The sequence below is a fragment of the Rhineura floridana genome, chromosome 2 (assembly GCF_030035675.1).
Source record: "Rhineura floridana isolate rRhiFlo1 chromosome 2, rRhiFlo1.hap2, whole genome shotgun sequence".
Lineage (NCBI taxonomy): Eukaryota > Metazoa > Chordata > Lepidosauria > Squamata > Rhineuridae > Rhineura > Rhineura floridana.
In genome coordinates, this window is record NC_084481.1 from 158,067,827 (window position 1) to 158,091,216 (window position 23,390).

At 42.5% G+C, this 23,390-nt stretch overlaps 2 protein-coding genes across 3 annotated transcripts; one reads left to right on the plus strand and one right to left on the minus strand.

Moving 5' to 3' along the window:
• Nucleotides 1–492: 492 nt before the first annotated feature.
• Nucleotides 493–13,696, plus strand: LOC133377275 (transmembrane protein 178B-like). Of its 2 annotated transcripts, XM_061611000.1 has the most exons (4): nucleotides 493–1,137; nucleotides 8,366–8,479; nucleotides 10,284–10,421; nucleotides 11,955–13,696. In XM_061611000.1, exons 1-4 carry the CDS (start codon nucleotides 738–740, stop codon nucleotides 12,197–12,199), a joined length of 897 nt encoding a protein of 298 aa, XP_061466984.1. In that variant the 5' UTR covers nucleotides 493–737; the 3' UTR covers nucleotides 12,200–13,696. The 2 variants fall into 2 exon arrangements, with proteins under 2 accessions (XP_061466984.1, XP_061466985.1); XM_061611001.1 differs by lacking the exon at nucleotides 10,284–10,421.
• PSMC3 (proteasome 26S subunit, ATPase 3) lies at nucleotides 13,249–23,259 on the minus strand. Its single transcript, XM_061610991.1, has 12 exons — nucleotides 22,925–23,259; nucleotides 22,653–22,733; nucleotides 19,239–19,364; nucleotides 18,151–18,255; nucleotides 17,748–17,810; nucleotides 16,866–17,003; nucleotides 16,510–16,653; nucleotides 16,056–16,204; nucleotides 15,437–15,533; nucleotides 15,158–15,303; nucleotides 14,514–14,595; nucleotides 13,249–14,371 (listed from the first exon to the last, which is right to left on the minus strand). Exons 1-12 carry the CDS (start codon nucleotides 22,949–22,951, stop codon nucleotides 14,261–14,263), a joined length of 1,269 nt encoding a protein of 422 aa, XP_061466975.1. The 5' UTR covers nucleotides 22,952–23,259; the 3' UTR covers nucleotides 13,249–14,260.
• Between the last annotated feature and the right edge of the window lie 131 nt (nucleotides 23,260–23,390).

The following is a 23,390-nucleotide window of genomic DNA, read 5'->3' on the forward strand; positions in this document are numbered from 1 at the left end:
ATTGTCCATTAACATCTTCCTGAGATACCAAGCAAACTATGGCCCCAAAGGGCTGGCTCAAAGACTTTGGAGGTCTTAGTCCACCCTCCCGCTCAAAGCAAGATCAACAGTGTAGGATGCAACACAGAATCATAAAGCGCGGCTCCATCAGTCGAGATAAGGCTAGGGAAGATTCAAAACAGTGCGGTTTCATTTCCAAAAGGGCAACTACCAGCGGTTACCCAAGCCATCCTAGGAGACAGGCCATGCCTTCCGCGTTGAAACTCTTCCCACTAATCCCGGTTACGGTTACCTGGCGTGGCGGAGGCGATGCTTTTTGATCGTGCACAGAAGCACTCTCGTCGCGAGTAGTACTTGAAATATGCTTTACAGCCGAGTCCCGACAGTGCAAATAAAATAAATTACGGAGCTCAGCCAGAGCCGCCCTTTGCCTCGAAATACAAACAAACAATTAAAAACAAGCCCGCGAGCAAGTGCTGTGAAACTGGGCAAAGGCCAGTCGCCAAATACCCTCAAGCAGGATCTCAGGCGCTGCCTCGTTCTCTCCAGCCTCATATCAGTTTTCACTCCTGGGCCAGCTACCTGGACGAGAGGCCGCTGGCCCTGGCCCGCCCCCTGGCCTGGGGAGGCACGAGGCTAGGAGCGAGCGAGCGAGCGAGGGAGCTGCCGCTGCGCCCCCCCGGCCGGGCTGCAGGGGGAGCAGTGGCGGGCGGCGCAACGCGGCGGCGGCGGCGAAGATGGCGGCCGCGGCTCAGGCACTGAGCTGCTCGGGGCTGCTGTTGGCCGCCGCCGCCCTGGCCCTGCTGGCCGTGGCCATCGGCACCGACTCCTGGTACGAGACGGACGCGCGGCGGCACCGCGAGCGCTGCCGGGGCGTCGGCCACAAGCGCAACACCAACAACGACCCTCGGGGCTCCATGTCGGCGCCCAGCCCTAACCTGCCCCTCCGCGCCCGACCGCCGCGGGCCCTGCTCCCCGGCCAGGCTTCGCCACTGGCTCCGCTCCCCGGGGCCGCCGCCGCCTCTTTGGCACTGGAATCGTACTGCGTCCGCCGCTTCAACTCCACTGTCTCTGGCCTCTGGCGGCGCTGCCACCGCGCGGGCTTCGAGCCCGACAGCGAGGAGCTCATCCAGAAAGGTGCGGAGGGAGGGGGCGACTGGGCGGCCGCGCCCCATAGAGTGGGAGGGCTGGGCTGGCTGGGGTTGGGCGCGCCCGGGTTTCCTCCCTTTCGCAAAGCCTTTTAGGGGCGTCCTTGGTGTGCTGCTGTCCGGGGTGCTGAACCTGCCGAGCGTCCTTCCCCGCACGAGCTATGAAGGGAGACGCCTCTCGAGACCCGCTCTTGGGTTGAGCTCGTTTGGGGCTATAGAAGCGATTCTCAGCCTTAGGGCAATCTTCTCGTCCGTCCGTCTCATGGATTTCTAGAGAGCTGCAAGGGCCTTGAAGCCTTCGCTTCATAACGGTGGCAAGAAGGCTCAACAGGAGCTGAAGGTGGGACTGCCTTTTCTCAAGTAAATGGTTACTAAAATGGTGGTTATTTCCATCGCACAGGATTCTGTCATCCCATATCTCTAGGACTTAAGGTCGCTTCCCAAACACACACAATGTTGTCTTCTTCACAACAGCAGTCCCATCTAGATGTCTTCTGAATACATTCTCATGGAAGACCTCAGGTGAACCAGCTATCATGGATACAACCTGCAATAATTTCAATGATTGCAGCAGTTGGGGAAAGTGATGCTTGTCATATTAACGATCAATTGGTTGACATAATTCATTTTTCCATATGAATGTGCTCTTCCACCTGCCCAAGGATGGTCTGGTCTGCTTATGTGCACAGTCACACACACAAAATACTGTGTACATAGTTTTAAAAAGTAAATGTGGGATGATAGTAAGGGGGTGCTGTGGTTACCTATTTGCATAGGTAATGGGGACAGTTTGTTTAACTAGGATGGGATGTACTTTCTGCACAATGAGCATCTTCCTTTTGGCATGGGATGCCAAATAAGAAACCTGAGCAGTTGCCTTGTTAAGTGCCTTTCGTGGCATTGTCTATATAGGATTGATGTGGTGGTGCCATTATTGCCACATGACTATACCATCACTGTCAGGGTATGTCTATTGATACTTAAGCAAAACGTTTTTGTGGCTGCTCTCTGATGTTCCACCTTCTGGTGTAAGTGCCTTACCACTGTTGTCATGCACTGGTAACCTCCAGGCTGGATTATTGTAATGTGCTCTATGTGTACTGCCCTTCTGAGGTTGGTCCGGAAGCTGCAGCTGGTGCAAAATGTGGCAGCATCACTGCTCACTGAAACAGGATATCACCTACATGTTACCACTCTGCTGAAAGAATTGCACTGGCTGCCCAATACCTACAGGGCCAAGTTCAAGGTGCTGGTTTTGGTGTACAAAACCCTATACAGCTTTGGCCCAGGATACCTAAAAGATTGTCTTACCCCTTATATACTCAGTTGATCACTGCACTCTGCAGGTGAGGGTCTCCTTATTAGGAGCACAGAAAGTGGACCTTTAGAGTGGTGGCACCTACCCTTTGGAACTCCCTCCTCTTAAATATTAGACAGGTTGTCTTTTCAAGGCCTATTGAAGACCTTCATCTTTCAACAAGCCATCCGAGTAGAGACATTATCCCATTCTGCGTCTGTTTTGGAATTACCTTTTAAGATTTTTTTAAAGACTTTTCAATATATATATATTTTTGAGATGTTTTATTTTTAAGATGTTTTTAAGATGTTTTGTTTTTTAGATGTTTTAAGATGTTGTTAGTGTTTTTTCTCCTGTTTGCTGCCTTGGCTCCTGGTGGGAGGAAGTGCAGGATATAAATTTAATAAATGAATGAACGAATGTATCTAGTATTCTTAACTTATGCTCTGGAACTGCATATAGAATGCAACTGCTGCTTTCAGATTAGACAATGGTTGTCTTCATTGTACTACAGTAGACAAAGAATGTCGGATTTGTTGTAGCTGAATGGCACACCTTTTCTACAGGATTTCCTTTACCTGTAACATATGGAGAAATTGCAACAGGATGAAGCACTTCCAATAAACATGAGATGTATGGTATTCTGATGCTGGCAACTTAAGAAGCTTCAGCTCATTTCTTTAAATTTCAAGAATAGTTTTCTAGGCAATTGAAGAAATAACCAATAATAGAGACTGTGGAATTTCCAGCCCACAAAAGGAAATGGGCAAATAAATAAATAATGTTATCTCCTACTCTTCTGCTAAAATAATAACATACAACACAATAATGTAATCAATAAAAAGTACAACTAGCAATTGATTTAGAAAAAACAATAACTAACAAAACATATTATATAGTCAGCACTTAGAGACATATAAAAATAATCACAGGAACAAGGGTAAAAGATGTTAACCTTAAAACTGGTAGCAATAAAAGTAGCTGTTACACATTTAAAGCCTGTTGGAAACTGGAGAAACATCTGTCTGAGTTTTTTTTAAGTCGCTAGATACCCTGGTTTTTGAACCATCAATTTTTCTGTGATGATTAAAGAATATAGAAATGATGAGATTATTGTTTAAGGTGTTGTTGTTGTTGTTGTTGTTATTGTTGTTTTGTTGTTGTTATTGTTGTTGTTGTTGTTTCATTTATATACCGCCCCATAGCCAAAGTTGGCTGGGCGGTTTACAACAATTAAAAACATTAAAAACTAATACACAAATTTAAAAAACACATTAAAAAAAAACAATTTAAAAACACATGCTAAAACGGTAAAATGCCTGAGAGAAGAGGAAAGTTTTGACCTGGCGCTGAAAAGATAACAGTGTTGGCTCCAGGCGCACCTCGTCAGGGAAATCATTCCACAGTTTGGGGGCCACCACTGAGAAGGCCCTCTCCCTTGTTGCCATTCTCCAAGCTTCCCTCGGAGTAGGCACCGAGGGCCTTTGGTGTTGAGCGTAGTGTATGGGTGGGTTCGTGTTGGGAGAGGCAATCCATCAGGTATTGTGGTCCCAAGCCATGTAAGGTAGAGGTCTAGCTCCAAAAATCTTTGAATGTACACATCAATTCTCCCTTGCTGCCCTTTATACCTAGAACTACCTTCCAGATTACCTTATAATTCCCTCCCTTACTTTCTTTAGGTGTCTCTTCAAAACAAAGCCTTTCCAGAAAACCTTTAGAACAACCAATATCCTAATTGTAGCTAAGCCAAAACTATTACCATATTCTTCCCATGCCTCTGTTTTCCCCCTTCCACGATTGTTTCCTCAAGAGCCAGTGTGGTGTAGTGGTTAAGGTGTTGGACTACGATCCGGGAGACCAGGGTTCGAATCCCCACACAGCCATGAAGCGCACCGCGTGACCTTGGGCCAATCACTGCCTCTCAGACTCATAAGTTGGAATCGACTTGAAGGCAGTACACATTGTTTCCTAGCATCTAATTTTAGGTTGTAAACCCCTTTTAGTGGGGACATGTCAAACCTGTTCTTTGTGAAGCACATGGATGGTGCTATATAAAATGATTGTTTTGCTGGCTTTCTGTTTCTAATCCTGTATCATTTATAAAATGTAGCTGGGGATTTTCTTTGCAGAACCCATTATAAAATAATCAGCTGCTTTCCTGCATTTAATCCACTAGGATCCATCTTCTGCATTTTTATTTCCACGTTTATTTTATCCACTAAAAGGCAGGCCATTTTATTAATTACTATTTTATCATGCATCATGTTATTTTGCTTCTCTTTCATTCTCCCTCCTCCGCTCTGGCCAAAGGCTTTCTGCTTCCACTGATGTTACCAGAGGGACTTAAAACAATCTCTGTCTCTTGCTATCTAAACACTATTTGGGGGTGTTTTCCCTTTTTTTGAGGTTTTACCAGAAGCTAATTTATGTCAGGCAACAGGGTTTCAGTTCAATACAGACTTAGGTGTGTGTAAGCCCATTAAACTCTGTGGGGTCGAGCATGCCTTTGGATTGGATTTGGCCCAGATTTCTTCCTGGGTTCCTTTGTGCTAGTATGTCTCCAAAAAATCCCTCCCAATAGTCTTGCATCGTTTGCCATCATTAAGATTTTTCTGTGTACAGATACACTGTTATTAGAGGTTTTATTTGTATTGTTTTAGTATTGACACATTTGCTGCTCTGGGCTCTTTTGGAGGACTGGCAGGATATAAATCTAGCAATATATATGTATGCACATAAAAAAGCTTCTTTTCTCATGTTGCAATCATTACCTGGGCCTAAGCGCCATTGAATGCAACGGGACTTTCTTCTGAGTAGACTTGTTGAGTATTGCACTGTAAATCACTTCTTCTGGTTTCTTTAGTCCAACCTTTCCCTGTTGATGAGCTTATGACATCATGTACTATAGTCACTAGAGCAGTATGTCCCAAACTTCTGATGGCAGAGACATCAATAAATGTGGAGGCATACTTCATTCTTACACTTGAAAAGGTTTACTTTTAAAGGGCAAGATCCAATGATGCCCACCTGCTTGTGCAATGGAAATACACTTGTGCAATGGGGCTTCCGGTTTCTCTTCTGCCTCCTCCACCTCCCCTGTACACCTCTAAAATCTGCTCTGGAGGATCCCCAGATTTTGGGCATATGTGGGGACTGCAGGGAAGAAGAAAAAGTCATATTGTGTGAATGGCTGCTCAGTCATGCTGCAATGGATCTCACTCAAAGTACCTAAGAGTAAGAATGATCTCTCTTCAGAGGAGTCTTCCTGTGTTTGTGTATTAGTCACTGGTCTGGGTGCCCCTCCTTTGAGGGCAAGTACTTCTGTTGCATCTCTGCATCAGGAGTGAATGAATGATCCAATCACACTAAATGAAGAAACCTGGAAGAATGATGTGCCCACAGTGGAGGTTGCTTGGAGGAAGGTGGCAAGACAGGAGCAGTGAATCATGTGAGGGAAGCCTCCTCTGTGACTGGGTACTTTGGGCTCACAGTTTTTAATTGTTTCTCAATGCAAAATTCCTATATAGGAGAAGATGCAACAGGAAACATAGGCAGCTGCCTTATGCCAGTTCAGACTATTTGTCTTTATCTGGGCTGGTACTGTATGCTGTGCCTGGGGGTGTTGGCTCTCCAGGATCACAGGCTTTCCCTGCTTTTGATCTTTTTTCACTGGATATGCCGAAGACTGAACCTGGCACTTTCTGTATGCAGAGCATGTGATCTACCACAAAGCTATGGCTGGAGATAAATATCTGCTATTCTGATATGCACTGCTGAAGTATTTTTCTTTTTAAAAACTCTATGTTATTCATGCTCATCATGGATGTAATCATCTTGGTAAACTCCTCTTATTTAAATATAATGCAATCATTTCCTGTGACAACTCTCACTTGTGAAAAGCTAGCAAAGGTTAATTTTTATCTTTTTGGATTATGAAATATATGCTTTTTAACCACTAAGAAAAAATGCAACCCCAGTGATTCTTTTTCACCAATTTTTGACTTCTCAAAAATGAGTTGTTTCTTTAAAAAAACACACCACCCTTCTACCTGTCTAATATTTACCGACTTCTGGTGACCTAATGAATAGGGTTTTCATGGTAAATGGTATTCAGAGGTGGTTTACCATTGCCTTCCTCTGAAGCTGAGAGGCAGTGACTGGCCCAAGGTCACCCAGTGAGCTTCATGGCTATGTGGGGATTCGAACCCTGGTCTCCCAGGTCGTAGTCCAACACTATAACCACTACACCACAAAAGAGAGATGTTTTTCTAGTATCAAAAAAGTAAGTTTGCAAAGCCTATCCTGGATCTGATGTTTCAATCAAGATAGGATAAGAAGCTGATATTCCCTAATCTAAAGCAGGTTAAAATAGGTAGAAGACAATTAAGACCCGCTTTGCCTTGTCCTATGGTTGAAGCAGTTGGTTATAAATACAATGGAAATGTAAGAAAGAGTAGCTTAAGGATTTAATTCAAATCTGTACAGAGCTCTTGTAATCGAATCCTCTGGGAGTCTGTTAAGACGCTGGAAATTGACGAGCTAGAAGATAATCTGGAAGGTGTGATCCACTGAAATTATGAGATTTGCTATAAAATCATGCATTAATAACTGTGGTTTGACTCTATAATATTCCCTAGTGCATAGTAACTTGGAAATTTAAAAGGAGGGCCTCGTGGATTAGGGGAGTTGTTTCTGTTTAACAAATATGAGCAGAGATTCAAGAGGTCGTATGAGTGAAATCACTTTGTTCTAATTTTTCTTTACAGTTTTTATCTTGTTAATTTTTTTGGAAACTTCACATCTTGTTTGAACTACCCTCCATAGTAGACATAATCTTTTTCTACTATCCTGTTCTTGGTCTATTGTAACCAGAACATCAACCTAGTAAATAATATATCACTGTAGGTCCTGGATATGTGATGCAGTACTGTCATAATTAATTAAAGAAAATAATAATTTACTAATATTTAATAATAAACACAACATTTATATTAAATATAATATTAAAACTGCTCTACATTATCTGCTTGCGGTCTTTTCAACAACACTATACATTAGAACAGTATTATTGTTGTTCATATATTGCAAATGCGGAGCTGAGGCTCTGTAATACGGTTATGGCAGAGGTGAGATTCAGGTGGCTTAGTTCACATAAAATAATGATGAGCTGCCGCAAGCCTCAGGCTCATACACTTCTCTTCCCTTCTTCTCCTCTGACCACAAGGAAGAGATTGGAAGCTTCTTTTCCATATTTTAGATCAGTAGTTCCCAATTCCCCCCCCCGGACTCACTGAAATTTGGTGAGGGTTTTGGCAGACCACTTAATGATTTTACTGCCTGTTGTAATAATTGCAATGTGGTGTACTAGATGCTGTATAATTTTTAATTGTATTTTTCAGAACACGATGTGAACGAATCTTGTGGACCCCTGGTGGTCCGTGGACCACAGTTTGGGAACTCTGGTTTTGTATAAACCACAGTTTAGTGTTACATCAGAACCCTTAACTGTGGTTCATCTTAACTATGGTTAATGAAAACAAGCCTGCTTCATAAACTATAGTTTGAAATTGGCTTATTTCCACTAACTATAGTTGACTAACTGCAGTTTGCCTGGGCTTGGTTGACATGGTAAGATGTGGTTAATTTAAAATGAAAGCAAAAGCTTCTGAACCTGTAACCACAGTAGAGAAGGACGAGTGTACAAGCCTGAGGCTTGTTCTCATAGTCCAAAATATGATTTAGCATCATGCCTGAGCTAGCAGAGTGATTTCCTGATTTGTAGTCTCTTAGCCATCACACTACACCAGATGCAGTGGGGACTTAACATGATTTAGTGGGCAGTAAAAGGATAGCAAGACCCCTTAAGCTTAACTTCAGATATAGTGTTTCCATTTGGAAATTGTCTTTTTGTCTCTTTCAGGAGTCATCCAGCGCTGCACATCTGTGAAGTATCACTACACCTCATCTTCCCTGCCACGCAACTTGTCTGTTAATATTATCAACACTATACGCCAGGATGAGTGGCATGCCCTCCGTGAGTACCTCAAGCACATGCTGAACATAACTTTTTTTGTATCTCTGTTATCATAATTGATCAAACATTTGGGAGACTCATGAGTATCTCCTGGGAGTGTGCTGCTTCAGAACCCAGCTGGGGTAAATCACATGCTTGAATATTCCTGTCAAAAACTTCACTCATATGAGCACTAGCATATGAAGGAATCTTATTCTTGACACATTTGCTTTCCGTGTACAAAGTCTTTTTGATGCAGAGGCCACCCAAGAGCACTATTTATTTATTTTGGGTTTGACTCTTAGCTGGTATTGATTTCAATAGGAGGCCTTTTGTAGCCTCAATGCAGTGCAGGGGGTGTTTTGAAGAGGGTCACAGCTGTTGAAAACACCTCTCACACTCCAATTAGGCTTGGAAAAAGCCTCCTAAATTTTTTATTTTCATTTTTTACTTTTTCATGCAAAACTGCAGCTGGGAAGGCTACATCAAGAGAACGGACATATATGTGAGGAGGGAGGGAGGGGAGAGAGGGTGAATGAATGACTGGTGCATGAATGTAACCATGTGTGTGTGGTATGTATGTGTGTGGTGTGTGTGAGCAAGTATGTGGTGGTCCTGCCCACACCTCCTTTCATCTTGGTCTCACTCCCTGCTCGCATGTAGCCCTTTGGGCTGATAAAGGTGCTCCATTTCTGTCTAAGTGAGATGAAGTTAAACAGAACTTGGGCAGTTTTGGACTGGAACAATGTTTAGGGTATGTATGTAACTGAGGAGCTATGTTACTCTTGCGTTGCTGAAAATGTGCAAGTTTACCATTGTGGAGCTGGAAAGGGTCAGAAGACAAAATCTGTGGCAGCCAATCCTGAAACAATTGAGATGGTCATATAGGAGGACTGCTTTGAGATGGCTATTCATATATTTCTAAAAATAGAAGTGGTTAAAAGGTCGTCTGTGCCAACTGCCTGCCCACATTAAGGACTCTTTCCTTCCCCAATAGTTCATGCAATCAAAAACATAGTTCAGATATTCTTGAAGTGGTGGTATGGTTCAGAGATTATTCTGACCTCTGAGTTGCACAGACATTGGAGCCAGTGATAAATCCTCCTTAGTCCAATCGGGCTTTGTTCAGGACTTTTTTGTGTCCAGGAGGACCCCCTTCCTGTACTCGATACAGCTGACTTCCCAGAGAGCATCTCTTCCTGATTATTTCATACCATATAATTACTAATTTCCTTTCTCCTTTGCTGGCAGTCCTGCCCCCTGGCCAAGCCCAACCAACTCATTAGCCACATGCATTTAACCCTTTCCTCTCATCTTCATAGCCTAATTTCATGGACACTTTTCTAGGCTTCTTTTGAGGGTACATGTCAAAGGGCAACCTAGCCTGTGTCTGTAACAACATGACATCAACCATCTACTTAGCTCAAGAGAACATCATGCTTCTGAACACAAAGCAGCTTTGTGGCATAGAAATTCAAAGAGATTACCTATTTAGTAGTGAAGAGCCATGCGGAGTAATAATAATAATATAGTGCTGTGTAAACAACTACTTGTAATACACACACAGCAGATTTTCACAATGTGGCCCACTTTTCCAAAGTGATGATTCCATGGACTCTGGGGTTCAGTTACTTAGAGACTTGCTATTTTTGAGAAGGCTTTGCTTTCTTAAATACTTTATAAGATTTCACAACATGGAAGCACTCATATTCAGGGATCACTTGTGCAACTGTGAGGCGCTGTCTCTAATTTCCTCTACAGTCTCCAAATTTCTCTTCATGGACTTTCTCCATCTTCTTTCTTTCCTGCGCCAACACCTCCTCAGATCTACGGAGAATGACAGCTGGCTTTATTGGTATGGCAGTTTCCATCATCCTGTTTGGATGGATCATTGGTATGCTGGGCTGCTGTAAACAGCATGAGCTCATGCAATATGTAGCTGGACTGCTCTTCCTTATGGGAGGTGAGAGTTATTTTTTCTTTCTAGGCCGAGAGCCATCTTCTGAGCAAATGCATTTGGTATTGTGTCCTATATGTAACGAATCAAAGACATGGGGATGGAATTGGGCTCACGGGACAAGAAACGTGGAATAGTTAATATTGTTAGTTGGATTAACTATAGTTTAAAATGTGTGATGAAACTTTCAAATGATCAAAAATGAGGAAAAAATAAAATGTGTCAGGTAATAGCGTTTACCCAGCTCTGCATCAGTTTTATTCTATATACCTACTGCTGTACTTGCAGCCATGTTGCCTGACTGCATTATAGGGATATTGGTAGAATATTGCAGAGAATTCCATTGCCAGATGGCGTTTTTCACCCCAAGTAGGAGCTTCTCTATTACAGCACATCTGTAGACTTTTTAATTTCAAGTAGGGTTGCCAACTTTTAAACAATGCCTTAAAAGCAGCAGCTCAATATGTAGGAATTAGTACATGGATCTTTTCAAAGCATGGAGATACAAACTGTATCACCCACTAATTGCTGCAGATCAATCAGCTTTTAAAAGCACAGTGTTGGGCACAACTGAAAAGTTGGCAACTCCAGTTCCAAGATGGAGTGGAGCAGAGAAACTGTCCACAGTTGCTCCTGTGGATGGGATCATTTGGTAAAATGTTAGCATGTGGTAGGCTTCAAGCTGGAACAAAATAATTGTGGCCAAAGCAGTAGATGCTCTTTGTGGAAATTTAAAACCAGTACTGATGCATGTCTGTGTCTCTAGTACATTTCAGGCCTTACAGACAAAATGATAACAATAAAATATGGCACAGAAAGCAGTAGCAAAGACTAGGCTGAGCCAATAGTTGTCAAATTAACTGAGTATCAGTATGTTAGCGGATTGTGCATCTGGAGTTAGACGGTAGTAGTAATTTTAGATTGATCAATCAAGAGTAATATATTGTGAATGGTTCTATATAGCACTGGTAACCAATGGGTAGAGGGAGCTCAGGCTGGTAGCTATGCTAGTGTCTTATATTCACAAAAAGAAAGATATTTGCTTCTCAGAAGTGCTATGCCTTGCGTACCAAGGATGACAGCAGCACAGTCTTATCCCGTAATGCCTAGCCTTTTTCTATAGAAATCTCTTGGACAGCTGCAGGTATGAGCAGGTATTAGGTGAAGCCAGGAACACTGGAGTGGCTTTCTGTTTTCCTTGTACAACATGAAAGTGAGCAGCTTAATGATAAAAGCAGCTGATGGGGAAGGAAGCATTCAAAACACTTTTTTTTTTAGAGATCGAACAGTGAGATCAAAACAACTATGAAAACATTGATCAGATTAAACAGCAGCCTATAGAGGAAGGGGCAGGAAAAGGTCTAGTGAACCTGAATAAGATTCCAATGTAGTAGTTAATAGCATGTGAGTTTCATTTTGTTTCCTGCTACAACAAAATTCCTCAAGTTTTTTAAAAAATTGCACCTTCACAGATTTGATCCCTTTGTAAGGGTTCTGAGAAACATTAAGTCTTACTCTTTTTCTCCCCTTCTTCCTCAGGTACATGCTGCATCATCTCCCTTTGCACATGTGTGGCTGGGATTAATTTTGAGCTGTCTCGTTACCCTCGCCAAGTCTATGGGTTACCAGATGACATCAGTCATGGCTATGGCTGGTCCATGTTCTGCGCTTGGGGAGGCCTGGGGCTGACGCTTCTGGCAGGCTTCTTATGCACACTGGCCCCCTCACTCAATAGCCCTCGGACTGTTGTACAGAAACCCAGACAGGAAAATGGTGCTGTGTGATGAGAGAAGAGTGCAAAGGACTCTAGCAAGCATAGTCCAGTTCAAGTCCAGTTGTAGGTTACTGCCAATACAGTGTGGGCACCTGAAATTCATGAAGAAGGGTGGTTCCCATTGTGGAACAAGTGAAGCGATTCAATTGCTATGTCAAAGACTTGGGGAACCTTTCCTTCCTTTGAGTCTTCAGCCTGCCTGATGCAACCAAACCAAATCAGGTTAATTCTTTATTCCTGGCTTGCCTAAAGGAAAGTTTTCTGTTAAATAGGGTGTGTTGTTATAGGATCTATGTACCATTTAACCTGAATCAGATTTCTGCTAGGAGCAGAAGCTACTGTGAATTCCCTTTGATGTCCTATGACTCCGGGGAAATCTATTTCCAAGAATTCTTGAGGGCCAGTCAGAGGTAAAGGCCAAAGGGAAATCCAGCCAGTCTCAGTATTGATTCTCATCTGCAGCAGGGACTTGATGCTGTTATAGGCTTAACTCAGCCTACTGCACTGAAGCAGCTTTTGACACCAGCTTGTTCTGAGGGGTTTTTTTGTTATTCAGACAGGGACATTAGCAAGTTCTTCCTCTGGATCATACAATATCTAACCTGTGTCAGTGTTGGAAGCCAAATATGTGTAGCAGGAGCTCATGAAGGTTACTTCTGGGATAATGCATTGGGCAAACTGAAAATATTGAGACTTCAAAAGCTTGATGAATTCTTCCACAAGGGGACAGGTCTCAGTATCAACTCACACTTACAAACAGAAAGGTAGTTTTTTGGGTGGTGGTGGTAGGGGTGGTTGAACCTAATCAGGTTATTTAGTCATTTGTGACATTCCTGAAGGCTAAAACAACACTTTAAAGGACAAAACCACAGGTTTCTAGCTGAGGCCAGAAAATGGATCAAGTTTCCCATCCCAGAAATGTTATTGTCTATAATGCATATAACTGTGTTAATAGGGAAATGAGATTTGTAACCTATTTCAAATGCTTCCAGCCTGAGTGAACAAATTTATTATTTTGGAAGACGAGCACAGAAACAGAAAAACTCAACAACCCCTTGGTAGCATCCTCTGCTAACAGAAAAAGAAGCATTTTTTTATTATTAAAGGGACTCTGTATGCAGGTGAACAACAAGAGCTGGGCCTAACTCAGGAACATCAACAATGGTGCTGAAGGGAAGCACTGGTCTTTCCTCATTGTACTCCTTTTCTGTGTCCCCAAAAGACTACACAGAAACATTTTTGGAGGGCTGTTTACATTGTATTTTTAAGTGGCATGTAATTAATTACTCAGTGCTAAAGTCAATGTATTCATGGAAATTGTGATTTTTAAATGAAGTTGTAAGTTTCAAGAGGCATTAAATTAAAAGGCTCGGTTATGGTGAGAGGCTGGAAATTCTCAGCCTTTTGGATCTCACTAAAAGACTGGCATGAATTTTCTATACTTTTACAAACACCACAGCTGCTAGAGAAACTCTGTTATGCAGTTTAACACACAGGGAGACAGGAATGTCACTCATTTCTACAGTCAGCCTCTGTCATCACTCCCAGCTGTTGATCTCCTCATCTCCTGCCTATAAAGCCTAATGAGAATATAGGACAAGTTTCACCTCATAGTACTATCAAATTACTTCCAGGGAACAAGCAGGCTAATTGGCACAAACTTACAACCAGTAGGGACTTCAGTATACCTCTCTTTAGTTCAACTGCTGTATAAGGAATGTAAGAATACATAGGCAGGAACTGGAGCACTATGGGTGGAAGAGTAACCTTAAAGAATTAAGAATTCAACCACACAAGCAAGATATGACAGATTTGGGCTCTTCTGTGCCAATTTTTGTGTTTTTAAGGGGTTAAAAGGAACACACATATGCCTCATACATGCATATGAGCACCATCCTGTGGATTTAATTTTTTCTTCAAGCTGTAGTAACATAACAGCTGCCTTAGTCAAAGCAAATGCTTTATTCCCCCTACCCCAATTAGGTAAAAGAAAGTAACACAGTTCCAGATCCAACTGTTTTGATCCTGGTTTCTCAGCCACTGCCTTAATAACCAGTTTCAGGTGCAAGAATCAGGCATAATATTGTAGATTTGCTTTCTTCTTGGCCTGAACCTCCAAGATTCCTTCCATGTAATCTTCATGGGTAAGCTCTGTAGCGCCATGCCGCAAGGCAATCATCCCCTGATCAAATGAGAAAAGGTTTCGCTCAGAAAAAGAAAACACCTCTCTTGTGCTGAAGGAGCTCTCCCCAATTCAGCATCAGCTGCAGAGAGGACTTTCTTCAGTTTCCCGAAGACAGCAGCATAGGAAAAAATCTACTTACTGCTTCCACACACACCGCCTTGCACTGTGCACCATTGAAGTCATCTGTGCAGCGAGCGAGCTCTTCATAATTCACATCAGGGCTGCAGAGAAAAATTGCACTGTGTTTGTTTTTGAAAAAGCTCAACTGGAAAGAACTCAAGCAGGCTAAAAACTTCCTGAAAACATTTCAACTGCAAAGCTAGGACTGTGCATACTCTGTGACAAAATAATTAAGTTCTGCACCACGAAAGGCAAATTCTGCAGTTCGCATAAAATTAAGTACAATTACCGTATTTAACTTTGCAGTTTATTCTGGTTTGGCTAGTCACAGGGAAAGACAAACAGCAATGCAGGGTACTAAAGTCCTGCCCAACCCCTAGAAATCTTGCTTGGCTACCTCTCCCAATTTCTGGGATTTCGGCAGGTGCCACCCACACAAGTACATGTTTAAAGCCATAAGGACTAGAAACTTGCTTCAAAAAAGAAAAAGAAAGCCAAGATTCTCAAGCAGTTTAATTCTAGTCCCAATATCATACCTGCTGAACCATGACAAACACTCCCCCTTTTAAAGTTAACTTTTAGCAGGGCCTGGAAGACAAGGATGGTGCCATGGCCAAAGCACAGGCATTTTCATTGTGAACAAGCTTTGTTTCTTTTCAATACCTGACATTCATCTTGCGTGAATGGATCTGCATAATCCTGGCTCTGGCCTCCTCATTGGGCATTGGAAATTCAATCTTGCGATCCAGTCGTCCTGAACGGAGCAGAGCAGGGTCTAGGATATCCACACGGTTGGTTGCAGCAATCACCTGGATAAGGGAGCATTCAGTGCTATGAGATGCAGCAGGCTATAAACACCTCTCTCATCAATGATTTCTAAAGCCACGCTGTACTATCTGCTTGCAGCATCACATCTTGTACACTGAACCAAAGGACAGTTACCTTCACTTGCGTGTTGGGTTGGAATCCATCAAGCTGGTTCAGCAGTTCCAACATGGTCCTCTGTACCTCCCGATCACCAGCCTTTTCACTGTCAAATCTGGAAGAAATCATGATGAAAATCAACTTTGGTTACATGATATATAGGAAATCACATTTGGACTTAAATATAGCAATATCACATCAGTCAATGAAACAAATTACTCCCCTATTGTCTGGGAACATTTTACCATATCAACAATTAGAAGCTTGGGTTATGTGGTTGTCACACAAACATACTATTACTTCTGATGCCAGTATCAATAGAACCAATCAAGAATGGTGACTGGGTCTATGGTGCTGATGTGGGAAATAGTGATGTGATTTAGGACAATCTCATTTTCCTCAACCTTCCACACATACGTGCCTATATGGAGCGAGCCTATAAGGAGTGGTTTTCTAGTAGCTATCGTGGATCCCAATTAGGGCTACAAAATTTCAGTCATTTTTCTCATCAAACATAAATGTTCTTGCAGAGTTAGGAAGGATCCTATGAATGCTTTTATGTCACAGTCTTATTTGGGATCCACAAAGGAGCATGGCATTTAGCCCACATCTTACAGAAATAGTCCCAAGAACTCACCTCTTTGTGCCTATGGCATCAAGTTCATCAATAAAGATGATAGAAGGTGCTTTCTCTTTGGCTAATGCAAAGGCATCTCGTACTAACTTGGCTCCATCTCCAATGAACATCTGCACCAGCTGTGGGCCAGCCAGCTTCAAGAATGTAGCCTAGAGGGCAGGTAGGAGAAAAGGAACATATAAGCAGGCCTGTGTGTTCTGCACCAGTGTGGTACCACAGCAAACAAAATTAGTACTAAATATATTATTTTGCATCCTAACAGTATGAACTTCCATAAAGTAAAACAATTTAAAAACTTAATCTTGGAAATAAAATTTCAAATCAATTGCAATATGAAAGAATTTTGATTTGGATGGACTACACAGATATTGAACTGCCTGATACTGTCTTTCTTTTCCCCATGATAAAAAAGACTAAGTTCCTAGACTTTTGGAAATCAACACTGAAGTCTTACCTTTGTCTGTGCAGCACATGCTCGGGCTAAAAGTGTCTTTCCTGTTCCTGGAGGTCCATACATAAGGACCCCTTTAGGAGGCTGGATACCCAGGTTTTCAAATTTCTCTTTATGATTCATTGGCAAGACAATAGCTTCTACCAGCTGCCAAGACAGAAAGAGACAATGAAGTTTTCCTCTTAAACATTGAATCCCCACTGCCCAGAAGCCCATACTCCAGGACAGATATTATTATTTATCATTTATAAAGCACCTAACATTTACTAAGTGCTGTAGACAGATTAAAAACAAGACAGTCCATACCTGCAGGCTTACAACCTAAAAGACTGTTTTGGACAGCAGCCTCTTGTTCTCACCTCTTGGATCTGTTTATCCAGTCCCCCAATATCACTGTACTGTTCTGTAGGCCTCTCATCCACCTCCATGGCTTTTACCCGTGAGTCATACTCTGTGGGCAAGGTCTCCAGAATCAGGTAAGAGTCCTTGTTCACTCCCTGCAGATACAAATCCAAATATCAGCCTTCTTTGCTCCGGAAACCTACTTCTTTATACTCAGGTCATGCTTGACAAGCCTTGTTGCATTGGTTTCATTTTGGACCCTCCTTTGAAATCAGCATCAGAAATAAGATATGTTTCATTATTTTAAGGCACTGAACAGTAACTAACCTGAGAAAAGGGAACAACAGTCACAGACCTTCAGGAAAAAATAGAATCTCAGTTTAAGCTATAACCACCATTAACTTGAGCCAAGGACTGAGAAAAATAATTCTTGTATGTACCAAGATTCAGCATCAGAGGAGAAAACCCCTTAATAAAACACCATGCAATTCTTTTGTGAGGTGAAACTCAGGGTGTATGTATTTACATTTCTTAAATTTGATTTTATTTAAAAAATTGATAGTTTGAGGGGGCTTGAGGGTCCACAAAAAAATTCTTGGGGGCCATGTGGCCTGCAGGTTAGCCAGCCCCTGTTGTACAGGATTCACATATACATCAGCTGCAATGAAAGGAAAGTCTATTAAGGACTTAATACAAACAGCTGAGAAATACTGGATGAATATAAAGATTACCTGGGATGATGAGCAAATTACTAAGGTGCCATATGAATAATCATGATAATTAAGGATACATCATTATGGGAAACTGTCCTCAGGAATATCTGATGAGATTTTAATTAGAAAACAAGCCGGGTATGTATTTATGGCTGCTTATGCTTGTGTAGAACAGAAACTACTTACCACCAGATCTCCCGGCTTCAACTTTTCAGCATCAACCAATCCAATCACAGGCAGAAAATAAGTCTGTTGAAGAGCAAAAAGCCATAGCTAAAAAATGCCTGCAGAAATAAATCAGTTTTAAAACATATGCCTGAAGGGGGCTAGGTGGGCCTCTCTTGAAAGACTAGGCCATGATGTTTACTGTGGTGAGTTTCATGGAATCAGATGGAAGGGATCATAGTTCAATGGGTACTTTTTTGCTCAAAATGCCAGATTCAATCCCTGACAACTCCAGTTAAAATGACCTTGAGTAGCACATACTACAGACAGACAGTTGCTGCCAGTTGGAGTATATCTTTCTTGGTGCAAGTCAGCTTCACATATGTGCATATAAATGACAGCACTCTCAGCATGCTGGTCTCACCTGTCGAGTAGAGGTCTTAATCACAGCACACTTGCCCTTCCTTTGAGAATCAAGGTCAATATTTGCTCCATCCTCCTCCTGGTCATTGGGATCAACATCTAGCAGCTAGAGATACAAAGAGACCAATAGTACTGCAAATATACCACAATCACATCATATTCCTTCTCACAATGATACATAGCAATGGAAAGAGGCACTAGATATCCAACCACCATTAATGGCAGAGTCCTGTCTTTGAGGTCTCCAGAGTGATCTTGTGTCCACCATTCATGCAGAGGCATCTACCATTTGGAGGGGGAAGCAGAAATCTAATTGGGATAAGTGAGTAGGTAGATATGCCTATTGCACAACAGCAGCTAGGAAACAGACAGAATTTATTTAGCATATTCCTATACATCCTTCACCCAAACAGTTAAAGGGGTGGTGTGTCACTTTAAAATATACATGAATAACCAGTGCCCACAAAGTTATTTCAATATTTTCCCAAATGCTTTAAAATGAAAAGTAGCCACTTGATTTAGAAATGCAAAGACAGACTAAGATGGCTGCCTTTGCAAAGAAATGTAGGTCCTCTTTGCAGTTCGTTCACTGATGACTATCTATTCAGAATAACAAACTAAGGCTGCAATGCAATACACACTTACCTAGGAGTAATTCCCATTGAACCCAATGGAGCTTACTTTTAAGCTGACATGTATTGGATTGCAGCCTAAATCACAGGGAGAGTCAAGCACAATCCTCTTCATGTTTTCTTGAAAGTTTCATTGTGTGTAGTGGGGTTTATAATAAATGTATTTAGAATTTAAGCTAAAAGGCCATATCAAGAAATCATACTGAGTTAGTGACAGCTATGAAAGGGATTTTGCAGTCATGACAACATTATTAATAAGGGCTTTTAAAACAAGTATCTTTTAAAAGAGCACTTTATTATAGTGAACTCATCTCTCCTGAGTTGATTTCTGTCCTTTTTGCAGAGCCAATTTAGCATTACCACCCTGAACCATCTTCCAGAGCAACAAAGAATTCTTTCATGCACACAAATAATAAATGTGTGAAGCATCTATTTTACTATTAGCATAAAAACTCACCTCTATGACATTGGAAACAAGATATGGCAGGGTTTTGTTCACTTTGATTTTCTCACTGTTTTCTTTGATCTTATCTTTCATAGCTTGCAGCTCATGGGTTACTCTCAGCACCTCACTCTTCATGATCTGTAAATCCCATGCAAGTAAGGACTTATTTCAATAAAAAAATAATCCATATATATCTACGTTCATGCAAATCCGGAGAGGAACAACTAAACAAACAAAAAACCCCACAAGGAAACAAATCCACTGAGAAAAAAGTAAGCAGCAAAAATCAGTTAGGCCTAGTAAAAGAAAAGGGAATCAGGCTTTGCAGAATTCGGCCCTTCTTAGAAAAGGATTTGACACACAATGGTCCTGAGAAGCAAACTATGTATGCGGAGTATGGCAGGGCTAGCCAATATAGTGCCCTCCAGATGCTGCTGGACTACAGCTCCCATCAGCTCCATCAAGCATGGCCAATGATGAGGATGATGTAATACCTGGAAAGCACTACATTAACTATCTCTGATGTATGGCATGGGGTGTGCAAGATTAAAGGACATTGTATTTAATACTTCATATTTAGCACAGTATCTCCTAAAGATTATGGGACACAGATTGTGTAAACACACTAAAATGGGCCCGCTCTCCACTGTCCAGATTTAAGCTTTTGAGGGTTAAGAGTTTTGTAATCATTTTAGACTGCAATCCTAAACATGCTATTTTCTTAGTAAGCAAAATTAGGATTGGGCTGCAAGCTGAAATTTTCAACACTTTTAGAACACAGCCTATCCCGAGGTGCAAGCTAGAAGTTAAAATAAAGAGTGTACTGTGTGTCTGTGTAATCCACAGTAATCACGCTGGCTGACTGGAATGAAATTGGGAGCACCATCTTATACTGTCTCTAGTCAATTCTAGAGGGCAGGCCTCAGCAGGTTGTCCTGTGGGGTTGCTGTACTACTGTGGCCTTTGCTGGGTGAGGTCATTTAGAGGTTTGGGCTGGGATGTTATCAGTAGGCAGTCAAAGCACAGCTCTCTCTCTCATGTCCATCAGCAAATCTTGAGGAGGGAGACCGGTGTTTGGGGGCTGATTTGGAGTGTATGAGGATCAACTTAATTCAGTTAAGACAAAATTACTGTTGGTTGGGGATTCTGGTGATCTTGGAGAAGGTGTCTAGTTTGTTCTGGAAGCAACAGGTTGTAGGTTGATGATACTTATGAATGTGTTATTGCTCTTAGGTACACAGGTGAAAATGATAGCCAAGAGTGCCTCTTGTTTATTTTATTAAAAGATACATTAACCATACTTCAGGACAACTACTTTTACAAGGTAAGACACAGAATAATTACACAGTGAGCAGGCCCAGGGCCAGTGGGTGGCCAGGCATGGCATGGGCCCAAGGGCCCTTGGGGCTCAAAAAGCCACTGGGAGGGTGGAACTCTCACTCGGCTCCCACTCCATGGTAGCATTGGGGCGCAGGGCATGATCGGCAGCATATGTCAACCACTTATCCCAGGCCACAAATCGCACCCCATGACTTGACACTGACAGCGGACCTCCACTTTCCAATGCAGCCAGTGCGGCCTTAAATAGGCCCAGCTGCCCCGCCTCCCATGACACATCAGCATGTGCCAAGGCATGCACACACAGTGCACTGACGTCACGATGCAGGAGGTGGGGTAGCCAGGCCTATTTAAGTCTGCGCTGACTGCCTGGGGGAGTGCTGCCCAAGGCCCCCTCATGCCTGGCACCGGTCCTGACAATAAGCATAATAATGTTTTTTAAAAATCAAGATAAAATTGATATTACACACCTTAAAATGAGCTTCATAAATAGCATTTTTAAAAAGTGGACTGAAATAAAAATACCTTACAATGTCTTTAAAAACTCATATGATGGGGCCATATGTTCTTCCTGGGGGAGGGCATTCCATAAATACAAAGCCTCAACTGAAAATGCCCTGTCCCTAGTATCCATCAACCTAGCATCTCTTTTTGACATGCCAGAGAGCAGGGCCTCAGAAACTGATCTTGAGTTTGGGCAGGCTCATATAGGTGCAGGCAGTCTATTTAGATAAGCCTGGTTTCAAGCCATTTGGGACTTTTTTTGGCTAAAGAACAGGTAAAACTACTTCCTACTAAATAAATACATAAATAAAGTATAAAGGGCAAACCAGCACTTTCAATTGAGCCTGGAAACAAACTGGGAGTATAACTAGAACAGAAGAGGTGCAATAGCCCTCACAAGCTCTTACTGCTGCATTCTGTACCAGGTGAAATCTACAAGCTGTGTTTAAAGACTACATAGATAGTGTTAAAGGAATATAGTCTAGTTATAATCATTCTGTCCTCAAAGCAACTTCACCTAATTTTATCTGCTTCTCCAACTGAACACTTTGCTGCACATGGCACAGTTGGACATGGCCTAATTACAGCCAGGTTAGACTGCTGGATCTTCAGTATTGTGGCACCTATCCTTTGAAATTCCCTCCTCTTAAATATTCGACAGGTGCCATCTCTGTTGCCTTTTTGACGCCTACTGAAAACCTTCCTCTTTCAACAAGTCTTTTAAGCAGAGACCTTATCCCAGTCTGCAGCTGCTCTGGAATTGCTTTTTAGGATTTTTAAAAAAGTTGTTTTAATAAATAAAAAAATACTCTCTTGAAGACAGCCTAGAAACTTTAGCAGATCCAAAACGCTGCAGCAGATTGCTATCAGAGGCTACTGGAATGGACCATATTATGTCAGTTTTATATCAAGTTCAATGGCTACTGATTTGTTTCCAGGCTTAATTCAAGGGGCTGACATGAAGCTCCAAATCAGAGGTGGCTAACTTGTGGCCCTCCAGATGTTGTTGGATTTCTACACCCGTCAGTCTAAACCAGCATAGTATGAATTGTGGGAATTGTAGTCCAAAAATACCTGGAGCTTCAAGGGTTGCCTACCCCTACCTTAAACAGATCATGACTAGGGTATTGCAGGAATTGCCTCATCCCACGAGTCTGCTTCAGAACTTTGCTCAGTTTCCAAGGGCCTTTTCCACTGTGCAACCCAATTATGGGATATTCTCCCCAACCAGGATAGGCAGGCCCACTTATAAGCAGACACTGAAAGCTGCATTGTTACAGGAAGCGTTTAAACAGTTAATTTTCCTCTGCCTTTGGGGAGGTTTCTGCCACTGCTGGTGTATCATTTTGTTACATATACTGCTATATACTTCGTTATTTAAGATAACCATGAATGAGCATTTTGGCCGAAAAGGCAGGACAAAGGCAGGTATGTCTGGTTTCGGGCTGGTGACGGGAAAAAGAACGAGAAAGGCCTGAAGGGGAGGGGCGAGATGGGGGAGGATTTCAGGAACTCTACCAAAAGACCGAAGAGGGACCATGACAAGCCAGAGCCACCGGCTACTCTAACCCGGGCCAGCCTCACCTTGATCTCGCTGTCCAGCAGGCGGGTCCGCTGCACTATCTCTTCCGTAGACATCTTCAGGACCTCCTCGCCAATTCCATCCTGGGCAAAAACACACAGTCATGGCAAAAAGCAACAAGGAGTTCGTCCCTCCAGTCCCGGTCCCTACTCACCCAGGACTCTTCTACGGAATTCATGGGACGGCCCGAATGGGGAAATTTCTGCCACTTAACAATAACGAGTCTACAAATTTCCCTTTCACCCCCAATCACCCACCTCCCCCGTTTCCTCACCTCCGCCTCATCCCAAACCGACGCCATCTTTCTTCATCAGACTAGGTAAGATCGGTGTTTGAAGCAGTAGATTCCACACATTTGGCGAAAACAGTGCCAATTTTCGTCGTCGCGACTGACGTTTCAATGTTGTTGTTTTTAAGTTACGTTACCGCCTTTGCCTTCTCTTTAACTCCCCGAGGCAAACGGGACTATCGAATCTGCCGAAATAAGTGAAACAGGAGATATACCCCGAGTCATGTGAACCCTCAGTCATGTGATTACGCTCAAATTCGCTGAGAGATGGCCATTTCTTTGCTCCATGTTAGGTATGGCGGTTTTGTGGCCATCTTAGTGTGGGGCAACGGCGGAAGCCGCGGACAGGTTAGGACGATAGAGATAAAAACGTAGAAGTAAGACGTTTCTCTTCGCTTCGTTTGATTGGACTTTACACCGAGCGAGGAGCGAAAACACGACGGATCAGCAT